The following is a 26192-nucleotide window of genomic DNA, read 5'->3' as shown; positions in this document are numbered from 1 at the left end:
AGTAACGAAAAGGTCATATATTTCAAGCACACATTTTATTGATTGTTTATAATCATGAGTTATGTAAAATATATCCAATCCATGAGTATAATTTCTGGTAGACAGTTTCTGTAGCCACTCAGTTAAACAAGCAGCAGCCTATGCTGGTCCCCTGTATCTCACCGCAGAAGGTAGCTCAGGACGTCCAGAAAAAATGGCAGTGCTTCATCAGCATGTACTTACATCTTACTCTTTATTTACATTATAGTTAAATAAATAGAATGTGCATCCATATGACTTCCATGGTGAAGAACTAACAATGAAGCAACCAGAACAGAAAATATCTGGGGAGGAGGGTGTAATTTTCAGCATAAACTGGTATGGGAAACTCCTGCTGTCCTTGCAACATGAGCAATATACAGAAACTGCTTAGATGAAGAGGTGGCAAAAACTTGTTTTGAAACAAGCCTCCCAAATCTAGTTGCATGGGAGATTTCTTGACAAATGTACTTAATAATTTTAGGATTTATAGAGGCCCAGATCAACTCTCCAGTTAACCCTCCATGCCTGGGAACAGACATCCAGCTCAACAGCTTGGCTGACACTGTTTTTTGCATAAACACCATTTGAAACTAAACTGAGCTGACAGCTCATGATTGCATCACATTGCATTATGTCATAAAATCTTTCACCCACTAAGCAATAATCAAAATGTAGAAAGTTCAATATTCTTAAAGAAATTTCTAGTAAACTACTTTATCTTTGCTGTGGTTGTGATGTGGGTTTCTCAGCTTATTTTCTGATATATTGTATGATTTTTTTCCTTCTTGATGCAGAAAAACTACAGGGAAAACTGACAGTGAAGTGGCAGAACAACAACAAAAAACATACAAGAAAATGCCAAAGGCAAATAGTTTTCTCCTTCATTATTTATATGAATACTGCCTTTTCTTAAACTGTAAAAGGACAAAAATTTTCATGTATTTTTCATTTTTCAAAATTTAATTTGTAGGAGATGAAGGAATATTTCAGAGAGAGAACAATCGCAGTAATAACTGGTTTGAAAGGTGCATATCTACAGTTTCTTTGTGCAGCTTTTTCAGTACATTACACTATGTTAAAAGGCTCATTAAGAAGTAACTATCCTGAGATTAATTTTGTTTTCACCAGATATGCAGTCTTGATTAAATTCTTCTGAATGAAATCAGGAACTGTCATAGAAAGGAAAAAACCACAAGAGAAAGTGAAGGAAAGCAGCCTTGAATTAATGCACAGTAAAGGAGAAAAGATTATAGAAACAAATTATAAAACCAAGTGATTAGACAGAAGTGGTGGAAGGTGCAATCTCAAAAAACAAAAAACAAAAACCAAAACAAAATAAAATAAACCCTTAAGTTGAGAATGGAAGAAAGATAATGCAAAGGAAACCTTTCCTTGCAGCTGTCTTCACTGCTCCATAATTTTACCCTGAGAAGTGGAAGAAAAGAATGAGGATTTAGCCAGGAGAGGAGAAATGAGTAATTGTGAAAATCAAAGCCCCCATGTTCATTAATTTAAGCCCTTTTGGTTCTTGTCCACTTTCAGTACTTTCTTCCCATGACAACACACACAGTTTATTATTATTAAAATTCCACTCTCACTGTGTAGTCAAACTAATTTTATGGCCAGTAAAAATTTTTATCACATAACAGGCACTTTGGAAATCACTAATCTCAAAATTTCTGTCCACAGTAATTGAAAGGCTAATATAATGTTATCTCCTGCATGAATCCAGTTTTGGAGAATGAATTTTAAATACCCCAAAACTCCACATTCTGGAAGGTATGGGTTTTTTTCACCATTAAATCAAAAAGTGGGGTACTCTTTCAGATATTTTGCTGCATGGGCTAAGAAGACGAAGTCAGCCATGGGGAGTATCTCTTGGAAGGCAACAGTACAAACTGCAAGCCTCTCGTTTAGTATGTTGCATTGGTTATCTCAAAATCAAAGGCTGCAAAGGTGAAGACATCTATGGACTGTCTGGAGACCAACAGTCAGTCACAGACAGTTCAGCTTGACTGAGTCACCTATTCAAAACTGGTTTTGATCTGTTTCGATAGACACTATAATTAGGATCTTTTGGTCTTTGGAATTACAGCTCCTAAATTCACTGTGAGTTGCTTGAGAGTGATTGGTAGCTTCTGATGGTGTGTGGAGTGAGCTTTCCTCACTTCAGGACACAAAAAAGACTTCTTTCTGTGGTCTTTGTGGACTAACATGTAGCATGCTGTACCGTAATCGTGGAAACCGGGACTCCCACCCAGCCTAGCTGTCCTTTTAAAGATACAGAATATGACCCTGCAAGAAGTTATTTCCACTGTAAAAGAAAAATTAACTCTTTTCCTGATTGTCACTGTATAATTAAGACTCATGTTTGTATTTAATAAATGACTATGTATAACATAGAGTAGTGCAGCACAGTTTTCCCCACAGGGAAACAAACCTTTGGACAAGAATATTAGCCTTACAAAACCACAATTCGTATTCAAATGTGCTCCTTCATTATGAAGCAAATTGATTATATACCATGTAAATCTGTCCTCCAGATAACCAGAAATATTTTTTCTTTCCAATACTGTATATCAGCAACTAATTATAAGTAAGTTTGTAAAATACAGCAGCTGAAAAACTTACCAATAAAAATGTAGAAGACTGGAATGTAGTAACCAGCCATTTCTGATTTACAGAAGAGCAGCACAACTGAAGTCTGTAGTGCTGTGGTTCTTAAGGGAACACTACATTTTTTCTAGGACAATTTTTTTTTTTTTTTTGTCACTCTAAACTGCCATCAGATTTCCTCTATTTATTCACCAAATTCAATGCTGAATTTCAGTTTAGTATATTGGGGATTTTTATAGACACATATATTAATGCAAGCATTTTTGCATGTATAACATACTAATGGAAAAAAAATCTTACCCAAAAGCACTTTTTGATAATTTTTTGATGCTGTAAAGGCATCATCCAGTTATAATTATGAAATCATTCCATAGGCATCTGTTATATTCTGTCATTTCCTCTCCCCGTCAATACCTCTGAGGTATTCAATATCAGGGAATAATTCAATGAACATGATTAGCTTTCCATGCCCTGTTTATAGCTTAGCACTTACATAAACAAACAAAAAAAAATCTGCTCTATACTTTCTATTCTGCTTTAAAAAATGAAATAGTCTCTTTGAATGCATTATATTAAATGCTTTTGTAATTACAGTTTTTATTTTATGTTTACTTATTTTTCGGTTTAATACTACGTTATTTTCATCATGATGCCTCTTAAGATAACTAAACATCTTCCTTCTTTTATGAACACTCAGGAAACTGAATCTACTTGAAAAATTTAGGCAGCTAAGCCCAAAATTTCAAATGGCACGAGCTCCTGATGATCAGAAACTAATTCCAACTTATTTCATGTTTTGATGGCACTGAGGTTCACAGAGCCCGCTCAGAGCTTGCCTCACACACAGATGCACACGACCTTCACAAAACACAAATCAGCCAACAGCAGTTCGCCTCAAAAACATACCTCTTCCCTTTGCCTTCTCTCTGTTCGCCTCAAAAACATACCTCTTCCCTTTGCCTTCTCTCTGTAACACACTATTTAATGTGTTTTTTCCTTTTTTTTTTTTTCTTTAACATTATTTGCTAATTACTTAGCCAGGCTACTGGAAAAATACTAACAAATCATTTTTCTGGCCAAGGACGTTCAGGTCTTTACCTACTCTTTCTAAGAAGGAACCAGCTGGTTTGGGGAGGAACATCTCATCCCTCCTGTGGAAGCTACCCAAGATATGGAATAGTCATAGCATCAGTTGTATTTGTGCAATTAGTGGCTAGTTCCAGCACTGCTGCTTTTTTTTTTTTTTTTTTTTAGCATAAAGAAACAGTTTTATGGGCAGACACCATAGAAGAGGTCTGCTCCTTTCCCAGAGAAGTACTGTCACAACTGTACTGACAATTCTACTTTGTATTTCAAGATGTCTTCAACAGAAAACTGGCTCCAAAATACATCATCTTCTTCTTGTCCCTGAGTACCTCATCTATCCCAGGCTACTCATTAATTTTTAGCTTAGTCTGATAAATAGAAGCAGGTCATGATTTAGCTCTCCATTACCAGCAAGATGTGCCCTGTCACTTTATCTGGGAATTGCAGCAACTGTTAGCCAGGAGACTGGAATCATGATGAGAAACATAGATTCCTACACTTAACAACACCTGAGATGATGGCTAAGATTAATCACAGCCTTGATCCAGACCTTCACTTGAATATCATGAATCAGTACCTTTAAAGCAATCCTCTAGGAAATAAGTATTTTAATCTGGTCTCTAACCATTAAACTTGCATAAAGGACTAGTGGCAGCACTATGAGCACCTGCTGTATTAATATGACTCTAATGCAAGTGGCATTACTGACCTGGGAGAAGAGTCCATGCACATGGCACAGTTCCCTATCAGACCTGCTTTGAAGATGCAGGCAGAGGATTTTAGTTCTTCTCATTCCAATCAAGCTTAAACAGGACATAGGCTGAGATAAATCAGGTGGAGCAGCTGAAGGCATATGAAAAAGCAGAACTTTTCAGAATGAAAGAGTAAGATGTCCAGAGGATTTACACACCTAATGGGATTCTGCAGCAGCTAAGTAAGAAATTTCTGCGTTGGATTTTGAAGTTAGATCAAATGCAGGCATCAAGTTCCTGCTTGAGGCATTTTGGCCTTTAACACTCAAGTCTCTCTGGGGACGACATAAGAGATAGTCAGGCTGTGAGCACAGCGCTCCCATGTGAAGAGCTCTGTGCCCGCTAAGAGGACTCTGCTGTTAGAAGTATCCTGCACGTGATGCAGTGTTATGTTGCACACACTGGTGCAATGGGACAGCACATGTAGCAGGCAGGTACAATCAGCATCAGCTCTACTCCGTATGCTGTCGGTAAAGTTTCTCTCATGCTGCTATCCCAAGTATTCTGTAACCAATAAAAGAATGAAAAAAACGCAACAGAAACGACCATGCTTTTTGATATATCCTACTGACTAATATAAGCATATGCCCCAGTTCTTGTCAACCTTGCAGGGCACTGAAGATCTCATTCTGGGATTCTTAGCTCATCCTCTGCATGGTAGAGGGATCCAAAACACCGAGTGCAGGGGTTCAGGTTTCTTTCAGGTGGCCAGACACCTGGAAGGCATTGCAAAGTCAAGTGCCAGAACATTTCTTCCATTTAATATTTAAAAGAAAAGAGGGGAGGCTTCTTTGAAGACCTAAGCAACTGGCAATAGATAAAGGAACTCGGCACTTGTGGTCAGAATAGGAAAAAAGAAAAAATTTAAAAGACCACTGATCATTTGAATAAGCTTTGGAGAGCCATTTGAAGACATCTGGTTTATTACTTTATTTTGCTTTAATGATGGGTGTGTGAGCTCTGAAGAGAATTTAAAGATTTTTCCTACTGTTTTTAGTTATTGAATAGTGTATAGTATTTCTCTTCAAGCCAAGAGCAACAGAAAAACACATGAATATGTCAGTGCTTACCAGGAGCTGATTCATGTTTTGTTTCTGAAGGAGAAGAAAAGGGAGCACCAGCAGTGACTGAATATTATACCAGTGCTGACTAAATTTGGTTTTGCTTCATATTGCAACACCCTAGGAGCATGTATACAGGCAATTACTACATCACAACAAAGGAGAAACAAATTCTTAAAACACATTAGTTTCACCATTCATCATCCAGACCCATGGTCAGTTATTCTCACAGAAGTGGAAAAAAAAATAAATTACAAGAGTCATAGCTGTCACAAATGCAATGCATCAGTAGTATATAGAATATATATTTGCCACTTACCTGAATGATTCCTCCTAGAAAAGAAACTGCTGCTGCAACTCCAATCCTCTGCATTTCAAACTCCGATAGGCCCAAAACTCCTGAATTATTGTTTGTAGTGAAATTAATGCTGACTGAAGGAACAAGACGTTCAACTGCATTGGCAGATATTAAGGAAGTTAAAGCAAAAGTTCCTATAGAAAAAGCCAGACATCGGTCACCAAATATTCTGTAACTGTCTGTACTCATGGTATCTTTTTCAAAACTTGACCATTATGAGTAAAAGTGCTGTTTTGTCTATTCTTGTCATGCTAAGAACAATTTTTAAGGTAATCTTTTTATGTAACATACATTTCTTTATGTAAAATTCAATCTGCATATGTGAATTATAGATTTTTTTTGGTGAGCATATTCATTTAGACATGTTAACAAAAGAGGTTCAAACACAACAATTCACAATTATTTCAAGTTATCTGAAGTCCTTTTAAATCTCTCTGGGTGTGATGAAACAGCTTTTTGTCTGAGGATCTCAAATGTTTATTATTCAAATTTCTAGGGCAATTAATTCACACTGTACACATAGTACCTAGCCCATTATAGTCAGCAGATGTATATGTTCAATATCTCAGCAGCCTCCACTCTAATAAATGGAGGCAGATTATGAGAGAAATTTTTATTTGCTGAGAGATAAAGCAAGTGTAATGACGTATAGATAAATAAGGATGATAATTCAATATTTAAAAGCACAAACATGTCATGCAGAGCTCTAAGAGCATAAGAAATGCCCTACTATGTTTGACCAATAGTCCACCTTGCCCAGTACTCTCTTTTCTGCTGTGACAATTGAAGATGTTACCCAGAAATCACACAAACCTGGCCATTTTCTGCAGGCCATCTCCCTCATAATCCTCCAGCACCCACAGCTGTCATTTTAGGGAAGTACATCCTTATCCAGCCCATTTAGATCTTGTTTATGGACTAGTATTCATGAATTTGTTGAATCTCTGTTTCAACCTGCTTGTACTTCTGCCTCCACAATGTCCTCTGGGACCAGGTTCCAGAAGTTCACCATCTGCTGTGTTATTTTCTTTAAACTATATTTTTAAAGTCTTTTAAAGTGATCTCTCACCAGTTTCATTGAGATCTCCTTAATTTCTACTGATGCAGAACCTGGTAAATACAGTTCTACTTTCACCTTGGCCTTCATAGAGTAAACCTCCAAGCATGAATTCCTCGGGAGCCTACTAGGGACACCTCTACCCTGAAATATGACCAATAAGTCCTATCTCTTGTTTCTTATCCATTAACCTGCTAATAATTAATAAAAAAACTTTTTTTCTATCACAAGGGCAACTTAGTTTCTTTAGTAACCTTTGGTGTGGAACCTTATCAGTAGCTGTTTGACCATTCTGATATATTCAAAGTATTTCCTTTTCCCATGTGCTTACTGACACTCATACAGTACTCTAGGAGGTTACTGAGGTAGGATTTTCCTTTACAGTAATCACATTAACTCCTCTCCAACAGACTCTGATTGTAGATATCTTTTAGTGAACTTATTTTTTATTATAGTCTGTAACTATAGTGGTGCAAGACAGGTCTGAAGTTCCCAGGATTCCCTACAGACAGATGAAATTACACTGGCAACCTGACAGTCCTGTGGCCTTGTTACAGAATATCCCTGTTACACCTTTGTCAGAAAGGTGTCCTACCAGTTTCTTTCCTGGTTTCTTGCTTTTGATGTATTTAAAAAACTTTAACTATCGGTTGGTCATCCTCTCCATAGCACTCTTCAAATCCCTTTTTTTAGCCTTCTAAACTTCCTGCATATGTTTGACCTGCCACATTTAATTTCCTGCTCACCTCATTTGATCAAGCTTTCCATTTTTCAAGTGCCAAACTCTTCCTTATGACAGTCCCCTTAGTTTTCCTGTTGAGCCATGAAGGCTTTTCTTGGATCACATTTTCTTTCTTGAATCATGATAAACATTTGATCTGGCCCTATAATACATTTTTTTCAGGCAACATTCAGGATAGTTTTGGGTATTTTGCTTTTCAGATTGTTATTTTTTCTTTTAAACCTGTTTTATCTTTTTTTAAAAAAAAAAAAAAAAAGTTTACATAAAATTCTGTCTGAAATCAAGGATCTATATGTGGTATTATGATATAAGAAGCTGTCTCAGAGGATGTTCCAAGATCAATTATACCAAAAACAGTCAAGTATAAGATGTAGGTGTTGCTCAGGTGAGTAATCTTTTAAAGTAGACCAGCTGTGTCACAGAAGAGACATTTCAAGTGGGTAAAAGTTGACAGAACTGGGCCACTTGTACTTTTCCATTTCATATTAACATAACTGACTTCACTAACAAAGAGCACATTAATAGCCTCTGTAATTATGGAGACCCACACTGATCTTACAGAAAACGCTGGTAGGAGAAGAGATTGTTGCCAATGTACGTGAGGAATTCTGGAGCATTTGGCGATCTGAGGCAGGCGGTATAGTTCCAGTTCAGCCTGCACACCATAATGCCTTAACCGAGGCTGGTGGGATGAGTGCATGAGACATCTCTACTGAAAGGATCAACAGCATATGTCACACACATTTATTTAAAAAATCTTCATGTCTGCAAGAGAACTGTTTTGCTTCCTTTTTTCCTTAAGATTAAATTCTGGAACAGACACTTGTGAAAGGAACAGGTTTCCACACCAGGGACTGTGCAGGAATCTGCAGCCATGGAGTGCTGGGACTCTCAGCAAATCATTCTCTGAACATTATTCCCTCCTAAGGATAAAACATCAGCTTTAGCTTCTTGTACTTACCCATTTTATCATCACTTTTCATTACCTGATTTTATGTCAGACAGATACTTACTTACTTTCCTACACAGGATCATGTGATAGATTCTTGTCTTCCTAATAATCTTATACCAACAAGCTGATGACAATACACTGCTAAATTATAATTTTAATATAGTTTCATGTTTTAATATAGTCAATGAAAAGAAGTTCAAAAAATATACTAATCTATCTCCTCTCAAGTGTCAAAATTATTTTCAAAATTCCAAATTTTCTTTTTTTTTTTAATGCTTCTATTTCTTACATGAGCTGAGTACATGTCATCACTCATTACAGCATCAAGTTATTAACAGCATACACAGATCCTTTTCAGGCATCAAAAGGCCCAAATACTTTCTGTGCCTTTAGGGAGAAAAAACTTTCAGCTTTCCCGTTGCTGTAAGACAAGTTATAGCCATTCAGAATTTTTTAATAATTTAACTGAGTATGAACAAAAAAGGTGCTTAAAATATGTGGCTAACTTCTTTTCCTGCCTGTCTAATTACTCTGCAAGTGGACAGGAGCTGTATTGAACTCATTTGGAGACTCTCTAGCTTTAATACAATAGCAGATAATAGACACAGAAAGTTTTTTTGTGAGACATGCAAGGTTTGTGTTTTAGCCAGGTGGGAAGTAAAGTATGTTTTCTACAGTTTAAGAAGCAGACGAGCCTTTTGTCATTCCTGTTTGCATGTGTCTCGTTGGCTGAGCTCTTTGTTAAAATCATAGCCTGAAGAAGATTTCTAGAGTTAAAATACAAAAGCCCTCAGTAAACTACATTTACAAAGGAAGTGTCAATGCAATATTAAATTATAATGGCAGGAGTAACTCCAATATATTCTTAATGAGGCTCTTTAAAGTACTTAAGCTGGCAAAAACAGTTGTAAAAAGAAGCACAAAACCATCTTATTTCTGTTTAGTCTAATTTTCCTTCCATTACTCTTATAACAACAACAACAAAAAGTTCAGTTTCCAATTCCTTTTTTCTGAAAATTTTTTTAGCAAATAGACACTTACCTGTCACAACATGATGTCCCATTCCAAATATGGCATATATAATGACGGGGAAGAAAGAGCCATATAAACCAAAAACTGGATGGACTGAAGACAGAACTGCAAAGGCCAGCCCTATAGAAAGTTAAATGGAATTACTTCACTATATGAAGATAAAACTGTTCTGGTTTTGGTTGTTTTGGTTTGTTTTGGGGTTTGGTTTGTTGTGTTTTTTTTTTTTTTTTTTTAATGAGGAAATGTTTACAATTTTATGAAGAATAAGAAAAAACCCACCTTCATTTACAAAAATTTAGAGCATAAGCCAACTACTGTACAATGAGGATCAGGAAGAATTGTGAAAGGTTTTTCATCTATTGTCTGTTATCAAAGTCCTCACACTTTCTTCTGAGTCTTGGTCACCAGCAGAAACAAACAGGGCACAGATACAACCTATGGCACCAGCTACCATGTTTCCAGGTTGTCTCCATCAGTGATCCCAAACTTTTTTTAATAGACCATCTTCACAGGAGGAGGCAGCATTGTTTCACCCCCATGTATCACACATGGGTTTGAGACTGCCAGGGCTCCAGGCGGTCAGATGGTTATTTCTTACAAACAGTTCAAAACCTATAATTTTGGTTTGGATGGAGTCCCTTCAGTCTGCTTTCTTCTAATTTCTTAAACAAAATAAATATTCCAGAGTTCATTGTCTTTAGGTGCCTGGGGGTTTTTTATCCTTTAGATATTAACACTTTTTTGGTTACGTAAAGCTGTCAGTTCAGAAACAGAAAGTATTTGACTTTCACGTTGAGATGGAGAATGAACTGAATTGGTTAGGATTTAACTTTACAGGCTTAGTAGTTACTTTCATTGCTTAGCTATAGAGGACAGAATTCATGTTTTTCTTAGAAAGTCTCAGAATTGCCAAGAAATCATCTTTTAACACAGACATTCCTGCAAAGCAGAAGCTTTGGTTGCTGTTCAACTTCAGATACCTAAGAAGGCAAGCAAGTCTGCACTGACTTCTTGCAAGTTAGCAGAGAGACTGCCCAGACTATGCTTCAGACCAACAGCCTCTACTGTCATTTCTCATTTTTACTCCAAAAACTAAGAGTAGGAGAAATTGTCTGGCAGAGTTGCTCCATAAATCTTGGTGAATTCCTATCATGCAGCAGGGAAGACAGGATTGGCTTGTGTCACATACAAGGTGCCTTTCTGAAGTCCACCTTCAATCTGAGTGACCAGTCTAAGCTAGTGTATATGTGTGTGTACTGGAAGGATGACCATTCATGGTCTGTGACAGAAGTGATTCCGATCTATGAAATTGAGTTGCCTTCTGTATACATTTGAAATCTCCAAATAAAATTAAATGTGTAGGATTAATTGTTCTAACCAAACTTTCCTGACTGCTCCAGAAAGCATTTGTTACCTGAAACACTGGTGTATGGGGTTTTTAATATGGAGGGTGACAAAGAGTGTCATTGTTTATATGATTTCAGTAGCAATTCTGAGCATTTTGATTCAAAAGCTTGCTTCTTGAATTTGCATCTGAGTCTGTAAGAAAGAGCACTTGGTGGCGAGAAACAATAAAATGCTAAAAGACCAAAAGTGTCAAGTTCTCTGTGAAACAGACAAGGTGAACCTTGCAGTTCACCCGTTCTCAGAAAAATATCACAGTGAAGATTTTGCTGATATGGACCTTACATGGATCACCTTCATCCACACTGAGCTCAGCAAAGTAGCACTATCAGTTATGACTTGGAGAGTAGAGAAGATCTTTTAAAACTTGTCTGTCTTAAAACTTTGATGCCTTCTTTTAAACAGAAATGAACTTCACTGCCCTTTTGCCTTTTAATTAAGCATATCTACTGATCATCGTTTCTGCTTTTCTCTTAGCACACCACTATCATGAACCAGAAAGATCTTTGAAATTATAGGTCTACATCCATGTTCACATAATCAATAGATGCAAAAGAAGATTCTGACTCAAGAGCAACACAGAAGAGTGTGCTTGAGAAGAATAAAAGCAGCACAGAAGAAAACTGCATGACCCTATCCAGACAAAAGTGAGCATGGGGAAAAAAATTAAGAAAAAGGAGAATGAGATTTTTAAGGCTTGTTCAACACTGAAAAGCTCTTTCATTATAACCATTTTATGAACAAACCCAAAGTGAAACAATAATTGTGTCATAAATTTGCTAATAGGGTACTACTCACACAGATACTCCTGTCTTGCAAAAAAACCCCCAAAACCCAGAACATTACGCAAGGCTAATTAATTTTACTCTTCAAAAAGTAAAGGAACCAGCAAAATCTGTATAACTTCAGCCACACTTTAATTATAACATAACTGAAATCAAATTATCTTTCTGTGTACAAGCATAAGGGAAATACACAAGATTCTGTACTGAATGCTGGGCCAGGTATGGACTTTAGAAGAACTATTGGGAAGAGATCTATAAATCCTAGTTAAGATGATCTGCAAAATTCTCTATGTTTAAGATACTCATTAAATAAAAGGAATTCTATATTACTGAAGCAGACAATTACAAATATAGAACATTTTCATCTGAAAACATTCCTATTTCCAAAAAGTCCTGTTCACACACTGCAGAACAGCTACACAATGCATAGAGAATTCACCTCAGTGAGTTCCTTTGCATGCTCTCCTCCTTGCTTTTTTTTTTTTTTTTTTTAATGTTTGGACTCCATCAGTTACTACAAGGGAAGCACAACAGCTCCCTCTTTGCTAGGAAAGGTTAGCAATTTTGAAAGATATGTTTTGAAATATCAAGTTCATTTTGCAGAAAACAGATTATGTTCATATAATTTTTAAGTTTGTGCTTCAGTTGCATTAAATTTGGACCTTGAAGTTTTCATTATAAAATCTACACAGTTCAATTTTAACAGATTTTCACCCTAAGTAACCTTATCAATCAGTACAAGAGGAGGTTAGCCTAGAAATTGTACAAAACAAAACTGAAGGGTACAGTAACATACTGCAGGCTAAACTAAAACATTTCCAGAAGAGGGACTAATAGCTCTTTTACCTTTCAATATTTCCAATTACTCCAGGATTAAGAATAGCATACATTGTTCTTTCCTCTCAACATTTACAAGGAAAACAAGAGTTCAGCTACCACAAAATATCCTGTCACCATCTGCCTGTAAAAGTCTATTCTTGCTTCTCTACATGTGTTTACTTTGCTTTCATGTTTCCTGAGACCTTCTGAATCTGAAACATTTGACAATTACAGACAGGCTGTGTTTGATCCAGCATAAACTGTACATGTTGTGGGTAGAGGACAAGAAGCTCAACACAGCCCTAGATCACAAACACAGAAAATAGGTCAACATCTCAGTTCAGCTCTCTGACACAGGCTGAGGGGAACAAAGCACAACCTGAATGAACCATTATGATCATAGAACTGGCCAGCAGAAATCTGGCATGAGTCCTGTAAAACTGTGGAAAAAGGGTTACCCTGCCCAACAAACCCCAGCATCCAACAGGAACTTTGCTTTACTTACAGACTTGCTGCTGAGAAGTATCTGTTGTTTACAGACAGATAAATCCAGCCCTTGTTTTCTCCCTTTCACGTGTAAACTATTCACAATCTTTTTGTACTAAATTTCTAGAAGTCTTGTCTTGTTTTTTTGTTTTGTTTTGTTTTGTTTTTTTCACAGTGAGGTCATGGCAGTCAGGACAGAGATAAAATTACCAGTCTAACAAACATTTCTAGCTCTGTTAGCTTTTTGTGTCAATTGTGTGCAAGAGCAGATAGGCATTACAAAACAGAATTAGTAAAGACTTCAGGTTTTCTGATTAGGCATATAATGTTCTAAAGGTTTAAATACTTTAAAAGATATAATCAGTAGTATATTTCAGCTAATTTCATTAATTTTCATATTAAACAATGCATTTCATATGCTGTAGAACTAGTCAAATGGCAGGAAACATTATTTTAATTTTTTTCATTCCAAACAGTAATAACACTCAAAAGAAATAGATCATAAAATAAGGATCCCACATAATCTTCACTGGTAATATGGAGAAGCCTCCATGGCAGTGACATTAAGGTTTTCAAACAAGAATATAAACTCCATGGAAAGAAATGCAAACAAAGAATGAACAGTAAGTACAGATACAGTACATTAATATTGTGGTTCTTTGCTTTAACTACCTCCTTATCATAAGATAACATTGAAAACCATGCTCTCTGACTAGCACCAGATGCATAACAGTCCTCTGGCACACCAGGCTGAAAAGCAAGAGATGTTGCACTACTGTTGGTAAATGTCAAATGCAGATAACTACAAAAAACCAAGCTTGGTACAGATAGAAACAAGGCCATGTCCTAGCACAGCAGAAGGGTCCCAGTTTAAATTGATAGTTTCTGCTAATTAGACTAGTGCCAACACTACAGCAATAAAAAAAAAAAAACAAAAACAAAAAAAAAAAACCAAACCCACAAACATAGAAATAATTATGAATCATCAGAGTATAGTCAACTAGTTAACAATTTTCTGCATCTGGAAATATGATCATAATACATACATATGTTCTGAGGAAAGCTATACCATGTCGTTTAGAAATATGATATGCAAACCAGAAAATAAAATGAAGAAGCAGGAAAAGTAGTAACTCTATAATTAATTTGAGGAGTTTCAAAATTGTATAATTTCCTATTCACTGTGAAAAGGTTACATGTAAAAGCTTTTCTGATAGTGTATATATTCAAATAACTTTTTGTTATTGTAACCTTTTCTTATATGTGACTATAATAAGATGGTCAGGCCCCAAGTTTAGGGAACCCAAAATGACACTAATACATCTTATACCACTCAAAATACTATCTGCACTTGGGATCACTTTCTGATGTTTCAGAAAAAAAATAAATCTCCCTTTGTTCACAAAGCTGAATTATGTAGTAAGAAAGGTATTTCCTGTAGATGCCCTAAAATGTAGAATTAACACATATTTAATGAGTCTCCTATCAATCCTTCTTGGAGAACCAACAAATCAGACACCCAATGATTCATATCACAGGCTTTAATTTGTAACTCCAGGATAGCTAACTTTCACTGAAGAAAAAAAATAAAACCACAGAAAACATTTCCAGTATTATATTTCTGAACAATTTTCCAATACAAACCTACAGTTCTGGAAGATTCTTTGACACTGGCTTGTTAAAAGCTATTAACACAAAATGATCCTTTGGAAATAATGTCATTTACCTCCAAAAACTAGAAAGCTCAGTACTGGTTCTCTCAATAGTGCACACATACACCTCATGCTTGTGAGATCTGTTTCCTGATGGCACTGTTTGCTGGGGCTACACATTTGGACTGTACCTTCTGTCTGACTCAGTTAAAGATGAAGTACCAAGAGCTTAAAATAATTCCTTAGTTCTTCTGTCATTCGAAGCCTAAGGCAAATGGAGAATGTAAAAGAAAGATGGGAGGACAGATTCAGAAAAAAAAGGATCATAAATCTTTCAGAGACCACACAATGTTGACTTAGCAACCATTCTCTCTTTTTTGAAGGATGCTTCAGTGCAGTTCCTTCCCATGCAACTGTCTCCTTCAGTCTGTTGAGAATTAAGCATCTCAGCTCTATTAGTCCGAGTCCTTGAATCCACAGTATTTCACAGTATTGCACAGTATCTGAAATGCAACTCTCCCAGTGTACCATCTGACAACTATACCAAAGCTATATTCGAGAAGACACTGTTCTATACTGCCACTTTGCAGATCTCCAGATACTGACTGCATTTTAGTGTTCAATAGAAAGGATATTCAAGTATTACAGTAAAATAAACAAGCTGACTTCATCACTTGTTTCCTGGTGAAACTAGCTGCTCATGGCTTGGATGGGCACACGCTTTGCTGGGTAAAAATCTGGCTGGATGTCCGGGCCCAAAGAGTTGTGGTGAACGGAGTTAAATCCAACTGGCAGCCGGTCACGAGTGGTGTCCCCCAGGGCTGGGTTTTGGGGCCACTCCTGTTTAACATCTTTATTGATGATCTGGACGAGGGGATCGAGTGCACCCTCAGTCAGTTTGCAGATGACACCCAGTTGGGTGGGAGTGTTGATCTGCTCGAGGGCAGGGAGGCTCTGCAGAGAGACCTGGACAGGCTGGAGCCATGGGCTGAGCCCAACTGGAGGAGTTTCACTGAGGGCAAATGCCGGGGGCTGCCCTTGGGCCACAGCAACCCCCAGCAGCGCTACAGGCTTGGGGAGGAGTGGCTGGAGAGCTGCCAGTCAGAGAGGGACCTGGGGGTGCTGACTGACAGCCGGCTGAACAGGAGCCAGCAGTGTGCCCAGGGGGCCAAGAAGGCCAATGGCATCCTGGCTTGTGTCAGCAATAGCGTGGCCAGCAGGGACAGGGAAGGGATCTGACCCTTGTACTCTGCACTGGTGAGGCCACACCTCGATTCCTGTGTTCAGTTTTGGGCCCCTCACTACAAAAAGGACATTGAATGACTCAAGCGTGTCCAGAGAAGGGCAACGAAGCTGGTGCAGGGTCTGGAGCACAGGTCGTACGGGGAGCGGCTGAGGGAACTGGGGGTGTTTAGTCTGGAGAAGAGGAGGCTGAGGGGAGACCTCATCGCCCTCTACAGCTACCTGAAAGGAGGTTGCAGAGAGCTGGGGATGAGTCTCTTTAACCAAGTAATAATCAATAGGACATGAGGTAATGGCCAGTTGCACCAGGGAAGGTTTAGACTGGATCTTAGGAAGCATTTCTTTCCAGAACAGGTTGTTAGGGGTTGGAATGGTCTGGCCAGGGAGGTGGTGGAGTCCCCATCCCTGGAGGTGTTTGAGTTTAGACCTCTTTAGAATGGATTCCACACTATATCTGAACACCACAGAAATGTTATAATTCTATGAACTATTATACACTGGTCAGCCATAATACCTGAAGCATTTAGCCATCTCAATAATATAATTAAAGAGGCATTTTGAAAGTAGATTATAGGGAAATCCCTCTGCATCTCAGCAAGAATAAACAGCAAATGGCAAGTAACTATGAGGTAGTCTTTTGAGAAGCACCAACACCGTGGAGAAACAAAGACCATAAATGACTGATGACAGGACTGAATCAAGATGAACTGGACTTTTTGAAATCTATGAAAAGGGCATCCATTTTGACAAATAGGTGGCCAAGGATCTGAGCACTAAGATTTTTCCTGCTCTCTATGATCTGGAATATTCTAGGTGAAGTAATTTCTTCTTCCTTCAGGGAATCAACATTTCCTGGCTTTGTCAGTCTCTGTCCATGGTGCTCAGGCACGCCCCAGGCACAGCGATCGCACATCTGCACAGTTTATCTGGTCACACTAAGACAAGTGTACCTGGACAATGGGCTCCAAAGGATTCAGACGTCGTTCAGAAGATGAATTCACATTTCTAGCAGTCTCTCAGACAGGTCTGTATTAGTACATGTGTAATTTGGAAGAATTTTAATAGACATTAGAAATGAAATATTGGATGCACAGCAGCATCAATGCCTTTCTCCTCTGCTGTAAAGTTGTACAAATATGAAACATAGCCCTACATTTACTTACTAACATGTTACATTTCATGACCAGCTTACATCATTATTCTTTGTATGGGAGAACTATAACAGAGTTCAGCTGGACAATCTCTTCCAAAATCATTTATGAACTATATGGATTCTCCGATGCATTCTCTGGGAAATTTTTCTGGTTTTGTTTCCAAATATGCTTATTCAATTTCATCTACACATGCTATTTACATGCCAGATGTATATTTACAAGACAGCTCTTCCCCTTAATAAAATTATTAGCTCCAGCTAGTCTGCTCAGAGTATATTTATGTCTATGTTTATGGTAAGAGCCTTGAGAAGACACAGCTGGGGTTCCTCCATGAAAAGCTAAAAAAAAAAAAACATATATAAGTTTTTGGCATGATGCCTTCCAAAACACTGGGCACCAGTTCTGGAATGCATGAAGGCAGTATAGTTCATTTTTTAATGGCAAGGTCTCCAGCCAGTGTTAAGGAATTAGTTGTTCAGCAATAAATCCAGTTTGAGATTAAATTAACTTTAATTAAAACATACAAAACACATCAGTCCTCAGGGAGTTATTACTAGGCTTGCAGAATGAAAAATAAGTTGGCAGGAATAACAATACTGATTTCATCAGATGCCATCTACATATTTCACTTGTAGAGGAAATATATCTCAAGGGCCCTCCACCCCCCAGAAAAACAGCCCACCAAAACCCCCTTAAGCCAAAGCGTTTCTTATTCATGATAGGTCATAGGAAAGGCAGCAAATGTATAACACTACATATAAATTCTATATGAAGTATATCCATGTGCTAGCTGACTATAAAAAATGTATTTTAAAAAAAATATTACAAACAGTGCCATAGTCCCAAATCTAACAAATTTCCAAGGCCAAATCTTACATCCTAATGCTTCCACATGGACAACTATTGAGTATATGCAGTATAGCACATGAACAGATGTATATATCAAAACAAACAGCACAATGTTTATGAGTCCAGCCAAATATCAGGAACTTAACAAGATAAAGATTTAATCTAGAAATACAATGACAGTATTTTACTTTGAAAAAAAAACCCACACATTTGTCTTAACTTATTAATAGATACACCTCATTCATTTTTTTGAGCAGCAGAAGATACTGAAAGGAAACAAACTTGTGAAGGAACTCCCTTGTGGCCTGTGTTCTGTTCCCTCTTATGACAGGTAAATATGTAATTTGGTACATCTATGAATGGAATTACGTGATGAGATACATCTTCTTATCCCAGTATTTTAACGGAGTATTTTTAGAACTACTTCCAATTTCAAGTCTAAACATATTCATGCTACTTTATACTCATTTGTTCATGTGCTGTAACTGTCTTTAAATGCCTTTCCTGATAAGGAAAAATATCAGGTTTTAATTAACCCGTCCAATCCATTTAAGTCTTCTCACAAATATAAACTTTGTTTTTCTGATCCTTCTCCTAGACTTTTCTTCTGCTGAAGTTTGAAATCATCTTCCATGAACAGAGGCAAACAAAATTATATTTCAGACAATGGATCAACAGTCAGCACTACCTGTAGTCATCCACTTCTTTGCAGTTCCTAACCCACCTAACAATGAATTCTTTTCAAATAGGCTAATTATTTTCCAGCAGAGCATTAAAACTACCCCTACTTGGGAGCATCATTACAGTTGTCTTTAGAATGTGTATATAAATCTGAAACAAAACTGACTAGCTGTCCTAGAGCCTTGCTTCAGAACTGGGTAGAAGAATCGATCACTCTGGTATCCTTTATGACTATACATGCAAATATTATTTTATTATTATTAAAGGGAAATATACCTCCATTGCTTGCATCTGGTCCAGTCCCTCATCTGCAGACTCGTAACTTGGATACAATACTGTACTCACGATGATCCAGTCATAGATCCAGTCATATCATTCCAAATTTGACAGAATCATCAAAGGTACTTGTTACTGGATCTGTAATGTCACTTACCTATTCTTTCAAAATCCTGATGATTACCCATCTCAGTCCTTTATTTGAGTGTGTTTTGTTTTCTATGTTTAATCTTGATTATATAGCCATTTGCTTGACCATTTCCCACATGGGCAACATTATCATCCTTCAGGAAAACTAAGACAAAGTACAAATTTTGTACTGAGGCTTCAATTTATACCAAATACTTAAGCAGAAGTACCCCATGTCATTCTTTGGTCTTCTTTTTTTTTCTAAGGCTGAAAAAACATTTGTGGTTTTGGGGTTTTTTTTTTGGAAGGGTCTAACTCAGTTGTGATATTGGACATTCATATTAATAGTAAACAATTGAAACTTAAACTTTGCACCTTAAACTGTCAATATAGCACTGGTTGAGTCATTTCTGTGCTTCAAGAAAAAAGGACTTTTGTGTTTCTAATTTCCCTCTCCATATATTTTTCTGTTACTGGACAGTGTAAAGAGCTCTAAGATGCTATAACAAAAAGTGCAAGGTGTGAGTATTCTCATCACCCAGTGAATGACAAAAACTAAATCATATATTTGTCTAAGCAGGAGTCTCTCTGGTCATTAACGTCTTACAGAATAGGATTATAATTATCAAAACCTCAAGCGAGCTCTCAGAAGCAGCTTAGGGGGAAGGGTTGACATTGTACGAAGTTAGGTACCTACACTAGGAATTTACATCCAGAAAATGTAAGGCAACTTCAGATGTTAACTGAGCACTTAATTTTCACATTATATAGTGTCCTGTCCTAACCAAAATATTTCAGATACGTTTGTGTTCCCTAACTACATAGAGAACTGATGTACATAAATAAGTTATGTACACTAATACACATATTCAGGCAGACTAACTTTGGGAATAATTTCTCTGGTAAAGAACTCAGCTACACAACAGAGGGTATATTTGTATAGCATTTTTCAGACAAACTCAGACTTACTTTTTTACAGTACATGTCAGTCAGAGGAGCATACTGATGGGTTGCAGCATTACCTACATGGTTTCTAGATGCCAGTCTTTGTGAATAGTATACATAGTTGTGCCCATAAAAAGCCCACCAAAACAAATAAACAAACAAAACAAACACATTCTAAGCATAATCCAAAAGCAAATACTGAGATGTGATGTACCAACCAACATAATTTAAATCCTGAGAGAAGTCACAAAGCTATTTGTTTGAAAAGACAAGGTTGGATGAGGAAGACTAGCAAAATGAGAGATGGATCAACAGTTTTGTAATTAATAAATAATGACAGAAAAGATCACCTATGAAAGGCCTTGAAAGTAAAGATGAATAATTCGCTTAGTGCTATAAAAAGTTACCACAGTCTGTGAAAATGAGCTAAGCAGCTGCATTCTGATGAGATATGATGGGGCTATAGTGCATGTTCAGAAGTCTACAGAAAAAGCACGGTGACAGCTTTATGAGATTTAGCTACATGGAATGACTGCATCATAATGCATCTTAATATCATGCAAGGAAACTGAGAAAAATTCAGACACATCTTAATCAAAGTGCACTTCTTGTACAAGTAGGTGGTGTCCAGGTCACATGAAAAAGCCACAAAAAAAGAATTCTGGTATTATTGTGACAGATCAAAGAATGAGTTACAGGAAAGAAAACAGTAAGACTTCCCTTTAACCATGTTGAACATAAAGAGTTTATTACCCACAATGCCACAGATTTAATGGCTGAGACACATCTCACCTAAATTTTGATGTCTATATAGTCTGTGGCTACACCTGAGTCAGTCCCCTGTTATTCTCAGTGGAAATCTTACCAATATAATCAATCAATCTTAGTAAAGTATACGATCAGATTTAGTCAGATCTTTGTTGCATTCAGCCTGTGGTGGGTTGATCCTGGCCAGCATCTAAGCACTCAGCCAGCCACTCACTCCTCCTCAGAAGATGGGGGAGGGAATAAGAAAAGCAAAAGTGAGAAAACTTGTGGGTCAAGATAAAGACAGTTTAATAAGTGAATGAAAGAAGTGATGTAAAGGCAGTCATTCACAACCTCCCACAAGCAGATTGAACACCATAAATTTCACTAACTCTTATCAACTAGATCTCCATTGACTAGTAAGGAATGCAAGAATGGCTTGCTGAAAATTAGACACCTACACTACTGAATCTTTGTTTTATTAGCAAAATTTCAATTCGGAGAGAAAAAAAAAAACAAAAAAAAACCCAACAAAATGCATGAGGCACTTATGAGACATCAACATGGATCTAGCAATTGAATTTGTGTGTATGGGTGAGGAACACAGAATGAAATTGAAAGAAAAATCTTCATATGATGACAATTGATGGGATATTAATAAGTTTTAAAGGGAAAGGGAAGACAACAATGAAGTGCTAGTCCAAGAAGAAAATTAAGGATTTATTTATTAATTTAGAGACATCTTGCTCTAGTCTATCCATAACAGATTTTAGAGAAATGCAGACAAATTAGGTAGTGGTTACCAAAACATGAAAGCTCAAATTTCTTAACTGTCTGTGAAAGTATACAGCAAATTTCAAGACTGGATGACTAAGTTCATTTTAGATTCAAAGCTTGTTTTTCAACCTTAGGTATCAGAGTAAAAAGAATTATTCTGTATCTGAAAAATAAGGTGTTGAGCTCTGTATTATTAAATTACAGTTAGAACTAATATTAAATGATAGCTGGAACTAATGAAGCCTAATTTCTTTTACTGGTTTTGACTCATGGCTGAGTGACTTTGTGGTCTGAGACAGTGCAAACTCCAACTGAATCTTTCCAGCAATTGGTGTGGGGGGTTTTTGGGTGGTTTGGTTGGTTGGTTGGCGTTTTTTTGGGGTGGGGGCTTGGTGTTTGGTTTTTGTTTGTTTGGGTTTTTTCTACACAGAATATCTAATACCTAACAAGGTATGAGTTTCTCTTATCATTTTTTAGATCTTGTAGGATCTGTTGGCACTGGCCATTTTCATAAAATTTGTAGAAACATAACTATCTTTAACACTTCTTTCTCTATCTTCTGTGGAATTAGCTAAAGGACTCTAAAATTAGAGGACATACACAGAGACCATACAAGTATTGTCTCAGTAGGTATGTAGGACAGCAGAGTTAAGCAGTGAATTTTGGAACCCATGAATGAAGATTAATTTGGCATTTTTAACAGACAATGAAACAACTATAGGAACACCTGGAGAATGAATGCTTGGTTTCAACAATGACTTTCATCACAAATGCCAAGTGCCACATCACGATAAGCCCATGCCTTTCCTTCCCATCTTCCTACATTCCTTGGTCTTCTCTCACCCATCTCAATGCTGGATCCATTAACTGATCAATGGATTCCCTCTGAATGGTCAAATATGACTTGGGCATGTTTTAGACAGGTTTCATATATTTGAAAATTAGCATCAGAAGATTCACTCTCTGCAGAAATTACATAATTTCTTATGGATTCTTTAGTAATTATTATATTCTTTACTGGCTAACATTGTGAGAGAGTAAGGATAACACCTTAGGCACAGAGGCATATGGTTTTATGCTAGTTCAGTGTTAGGCAAGGTAACACATTACCTTCTAAAGATCCACTTCTTCCACACTGTACATGGAAGTAAAGACAATTAAATACTCAGGTAACATGCCTTTCTTGTACACCATTCCTAGACTGTCACCAGAGGACATAGTTTTTAATTTACGTGTGTCATGAGGGAAGATATTTAAACCTAAACTGATATATGAGCTGAAGTGTTTCATGGTTCAAGTAGCTGACTTAAAGGTATTTTACAGGAGTTTGAAAGCTTAAGTCACATTTAGAAACTAATAATTTTAACCCTGAAAATCAGAAGATGAATGGTAGTATCTCTTTAGAACTTTATCCAAATAAAAGATGGCATAAGAACAGCTATGCTGAACTACCCTATACCTTTATAAAAGACTTTTGGGGAGCAAACTTTATCTGTATATGTTAACTGTAGATGTTTCTATTAATTTGCTCTTTTGTTTTTCTCATAAGGCAGCCATGAAAACCTGCTATTGAATAGGAATTCTCCAGAAACAATTTCTGAAAATTATGTGAGGAGCAATTATGACCATTATCTTTGTTGCATTCACTATAACACACTAAGGACAGTGACTTTCCTCTTTCCTTCCTTCCTTTACAAAGGGAAGCCAGCCACATCATCTAAAATTTGGATTAGAAGTTGGAACATGGACACGTTAACCAGATCAGAGTAGTTGCCAGCCTGAATAATCTGAACATGGCCAAAGCCAGATCAGTAACAAATCCCACAATAGGAAACTGTGAGAAACACAGCACAGTTGGAAGGTCTTTCTTAATTATTCTCAAGCTACTGGATTGCTCTCCACCCTGGAGTGTGCAGTTTTCATCACTCAGAAAACTGATGCATACAAATACAACTTCAGATTTTTCCATATACTTCCATAACTCAAGTTTATTTCCATATACTTGAATTTACTTAAACATGTTGCTGCAACACCAAATGACACTGTGCTCTACATTTCAGCTATCACTGGTTACTAATTTTTTCCTGTCATTGTTAGAATTTCTGCCTTTCATTTAATTATAAACCTTCTTGGTTTATTTTGTGGGTGGAAGGAAACAGACACAATAAGACCTCAAAATATGGGTCTTTTCCTTTCATGCTATATAGCAAATGGCACCTTTATTTTCTTGCATAACTCTCTCTGTGAAAGCATTAAAGGATAGTCCTGGTAACTGGAAGGCTTACAACACTAGCGAAGAGGTAACGTAAGCAGGGTCTAAATAAATATGTTGTGTTCAAGTTCTTCACCACAGACATTATAAAATGCTTTGGTATTTAATGCTCGTCCTTTTCCATTCTCTAAAATCATTACGAAATCTTGAGAAGCAGTGAGGAGAAAGGAAAAACAGGTCAGCAGGAGGGAAGAGTTCTAAAGTATTTGTTTTTAAACAACATAAAATAAGAATAAAATTATTTCTAGAGTCCTTCAAAATAATCTACAAAAACAAAACAAGTATTTTCTGTCTTCACTGGATCTTCTAAAATTACTAACTTAAATTACTTCTTGGTACAAGACTCAAACAAGAAAATCCTGGCTAAAACTACCATCAGTGCAGAACTGCTGTTTAACTTAATACTTTTGATGAATTTCAACCTACTGTTATTAGCAGTATTTTAATTACAATTGTTGTATATGCACATACCAGTGAAATTATGTACTTTGCAGTGTTATGGTATTAAGGATCTTAAAAGTTAAATCATGCCAATGCAGATGTTCCTAATTACTTTAAAAGCACAAATACTTACACAAATCGGTTGTTTCCAGCTGCAGCATAACCCGATTAAAAGAGTGCTTATAATTTAACAACACAAATGATAGCTAAGCATATCTAATATGGGGAATTGTTAAAGAAATAAAACATAGAATTTATATAAGGGAAGGTGTTAAAGTCTTTCTGAGGCAGATAAGAAGCTGTGACTTGCCTAAAATAAATATAAAATATTGCCAAAAGAAAGCAACATTATCAAAGACACATAAAAACTGACAAAAAAAAAAAAATATTTCCCAGCAGCAATCACTTTACAAACCTGGATTACTGGGACTTTAGGTTTCTGCAGGTCATTGCGCAGGCTTTTGGTTTTGGAACTTTTTCCTTTTTTTTTTTTTTTTTTTTTAATTTAGTCTAGCTCCACGCCTACTTTGTATTACTGCTTGAAAAGAAATGTAATGTAATACAGCATTAAATCAACACAGAAGATGAAGTACACAAGCTGGAGATGCAGGCAGATCCTCTGCGTGGGCAATGTCTCTGGCAGGAGCATCCTTTATGCACAGAAAGTTGTTAATTTCTCCTGCTGTGCTCTGGGCTTCCAGAGGTAATAGTATTAATGCCAATGTTTCTTCTGGAAAAGCATCTCTTACCGTGCAATTATCACATAGATATATTTTGGTTTTCATATGAAATAGGGAAAAAGGTGGTCATTTAACTGATAAAACTTTGTATATAACCATATGCTGTGTGAATAGTTACTGCTTTCTTATCTTCTATATTGAGTCTTTGAAAAATTGTCAAAGGCATGGGATATAAAGTTCCAGCTCATAGAAATTAGCACAATAATACAAGACATTTCTATCCTCATTTGTACATCCACTATATATGCATGACTATATATTTGTTCCTTATATTTTTATTAGATTAAACCAACACTAGCTATATAGCATGTCTTTGTTTTAACCAAAGATTTATGGCAATATTAAACAAGAAAGGAAAAAAAATAATAAAAAGACCAGACCAATTCAGCATGACCAGATTTCAAAGTACAAATCTGAAATGAGTTAACTGTACCTTGAGTCACCTGTTGGATGGCTAGCATCATCCCAGAAACTGTATCGGGAATCAAATTTTCCTTCCAATTGTAGACAGGCACCCATTTCAAGATGGGCAGCCTTCTCATACACCAGACTTTGATGTCTTCAAAGCGAACAGCCTGGATCTTCCTCCAGATTGCATTTCTTTTCCTTTTTGCTCCTGTCATCATTCCCACCCCCCCAAAAGCAGTTCTTCTTCCACAAGAGTACACAGTTGAGTAATCACCCTAATCTGTGTCAGTCTACAGTTTTCTTCTGAGATTTTGCAGTTCCAAAACTACAGAGAAAAAAAAAAAAATTAACAGAAGCACTTAAGATTTCTGCAGCTGCTTTCTAACTATACTCAATAAAAACACTTATTAAACAATTCAATTGTATAAACAGCTACATGAAATGTAAGAACCGTTTATAGCAAAGATCATATTTTCTGCTCTTTGCAAAAAATTTGGTCGAGTCTCACATTAGTTTGTGATTCTTTCCAGTAACCTCCTGCTTTATATTCCCTGTAATGCTTGTGTTTTGGCCTCAGTCCAGTGGCAAAATGAGGTATTAGTGGGTGTGTGTGCGATATAGGCTGGGCTATGCTAATACAAGCGGGAAGTGCCCAGCAGAGCAGGCATCTCTCTGCCAAGCCCAGGAGAGCAGCCTTGCCTCTCCTGG

The 26192-nt window shown here is 36.8% G+C and overlaps 1 protein-coding gene across 1 annotated transcript in view; it reads right to left on the bottom strand.

The window, feature by feature from the left end:
* SLC26A7 (solute carrier family 26 member 7) overlaps positions 1 to 25767 on the bottom strand; it is a 70709-nt gene extending 44942 nt beyond the window's left edge. Inside the window, exons 1-3 of the mRNA XM_026842464.1 lie at positions 25510 to 25767; positions 9687 to 9797; positions 5856 to 6028 (exon numbers count right to left, since the gene is read on the bottom strand). Of these exons, the coding sequence (XP_026698265.1) occupies positions 5856 to 6028; positions 9687 to 9797; positions 25510 to 25702 (477 nt within the window). The 5' untranslated portion in view covers positions 25703 to 25767. The remainder of the gene's footprint in view (positions 1 to 5855; positions 6029 to 9686; positions 9798 to 25509) is intronic.
* Between the last annotated feature and the right edge of the window lie 425 nt (positions 25768 to 26192).

Source organism: Athene cunicularia (assembly GCF_003259725.1).
Source record: "Athene cunicularia isolate RWA chromosome 2 unlocalized genomic scaffold, athCun1 chr2_part1, whole genome shotgun sequence".
Taxonomy (NCBI): Eukaryota; Metazoa; Chordata; class Aves; order Strigiformes; family Strigidae; genus Athene; species Athene cunicularia.
The sequence above is the reverse complement of the archived record's forward strand: the minus strand, read 5'-3'. Positions and strand labels throughout refer to the sequence as shown.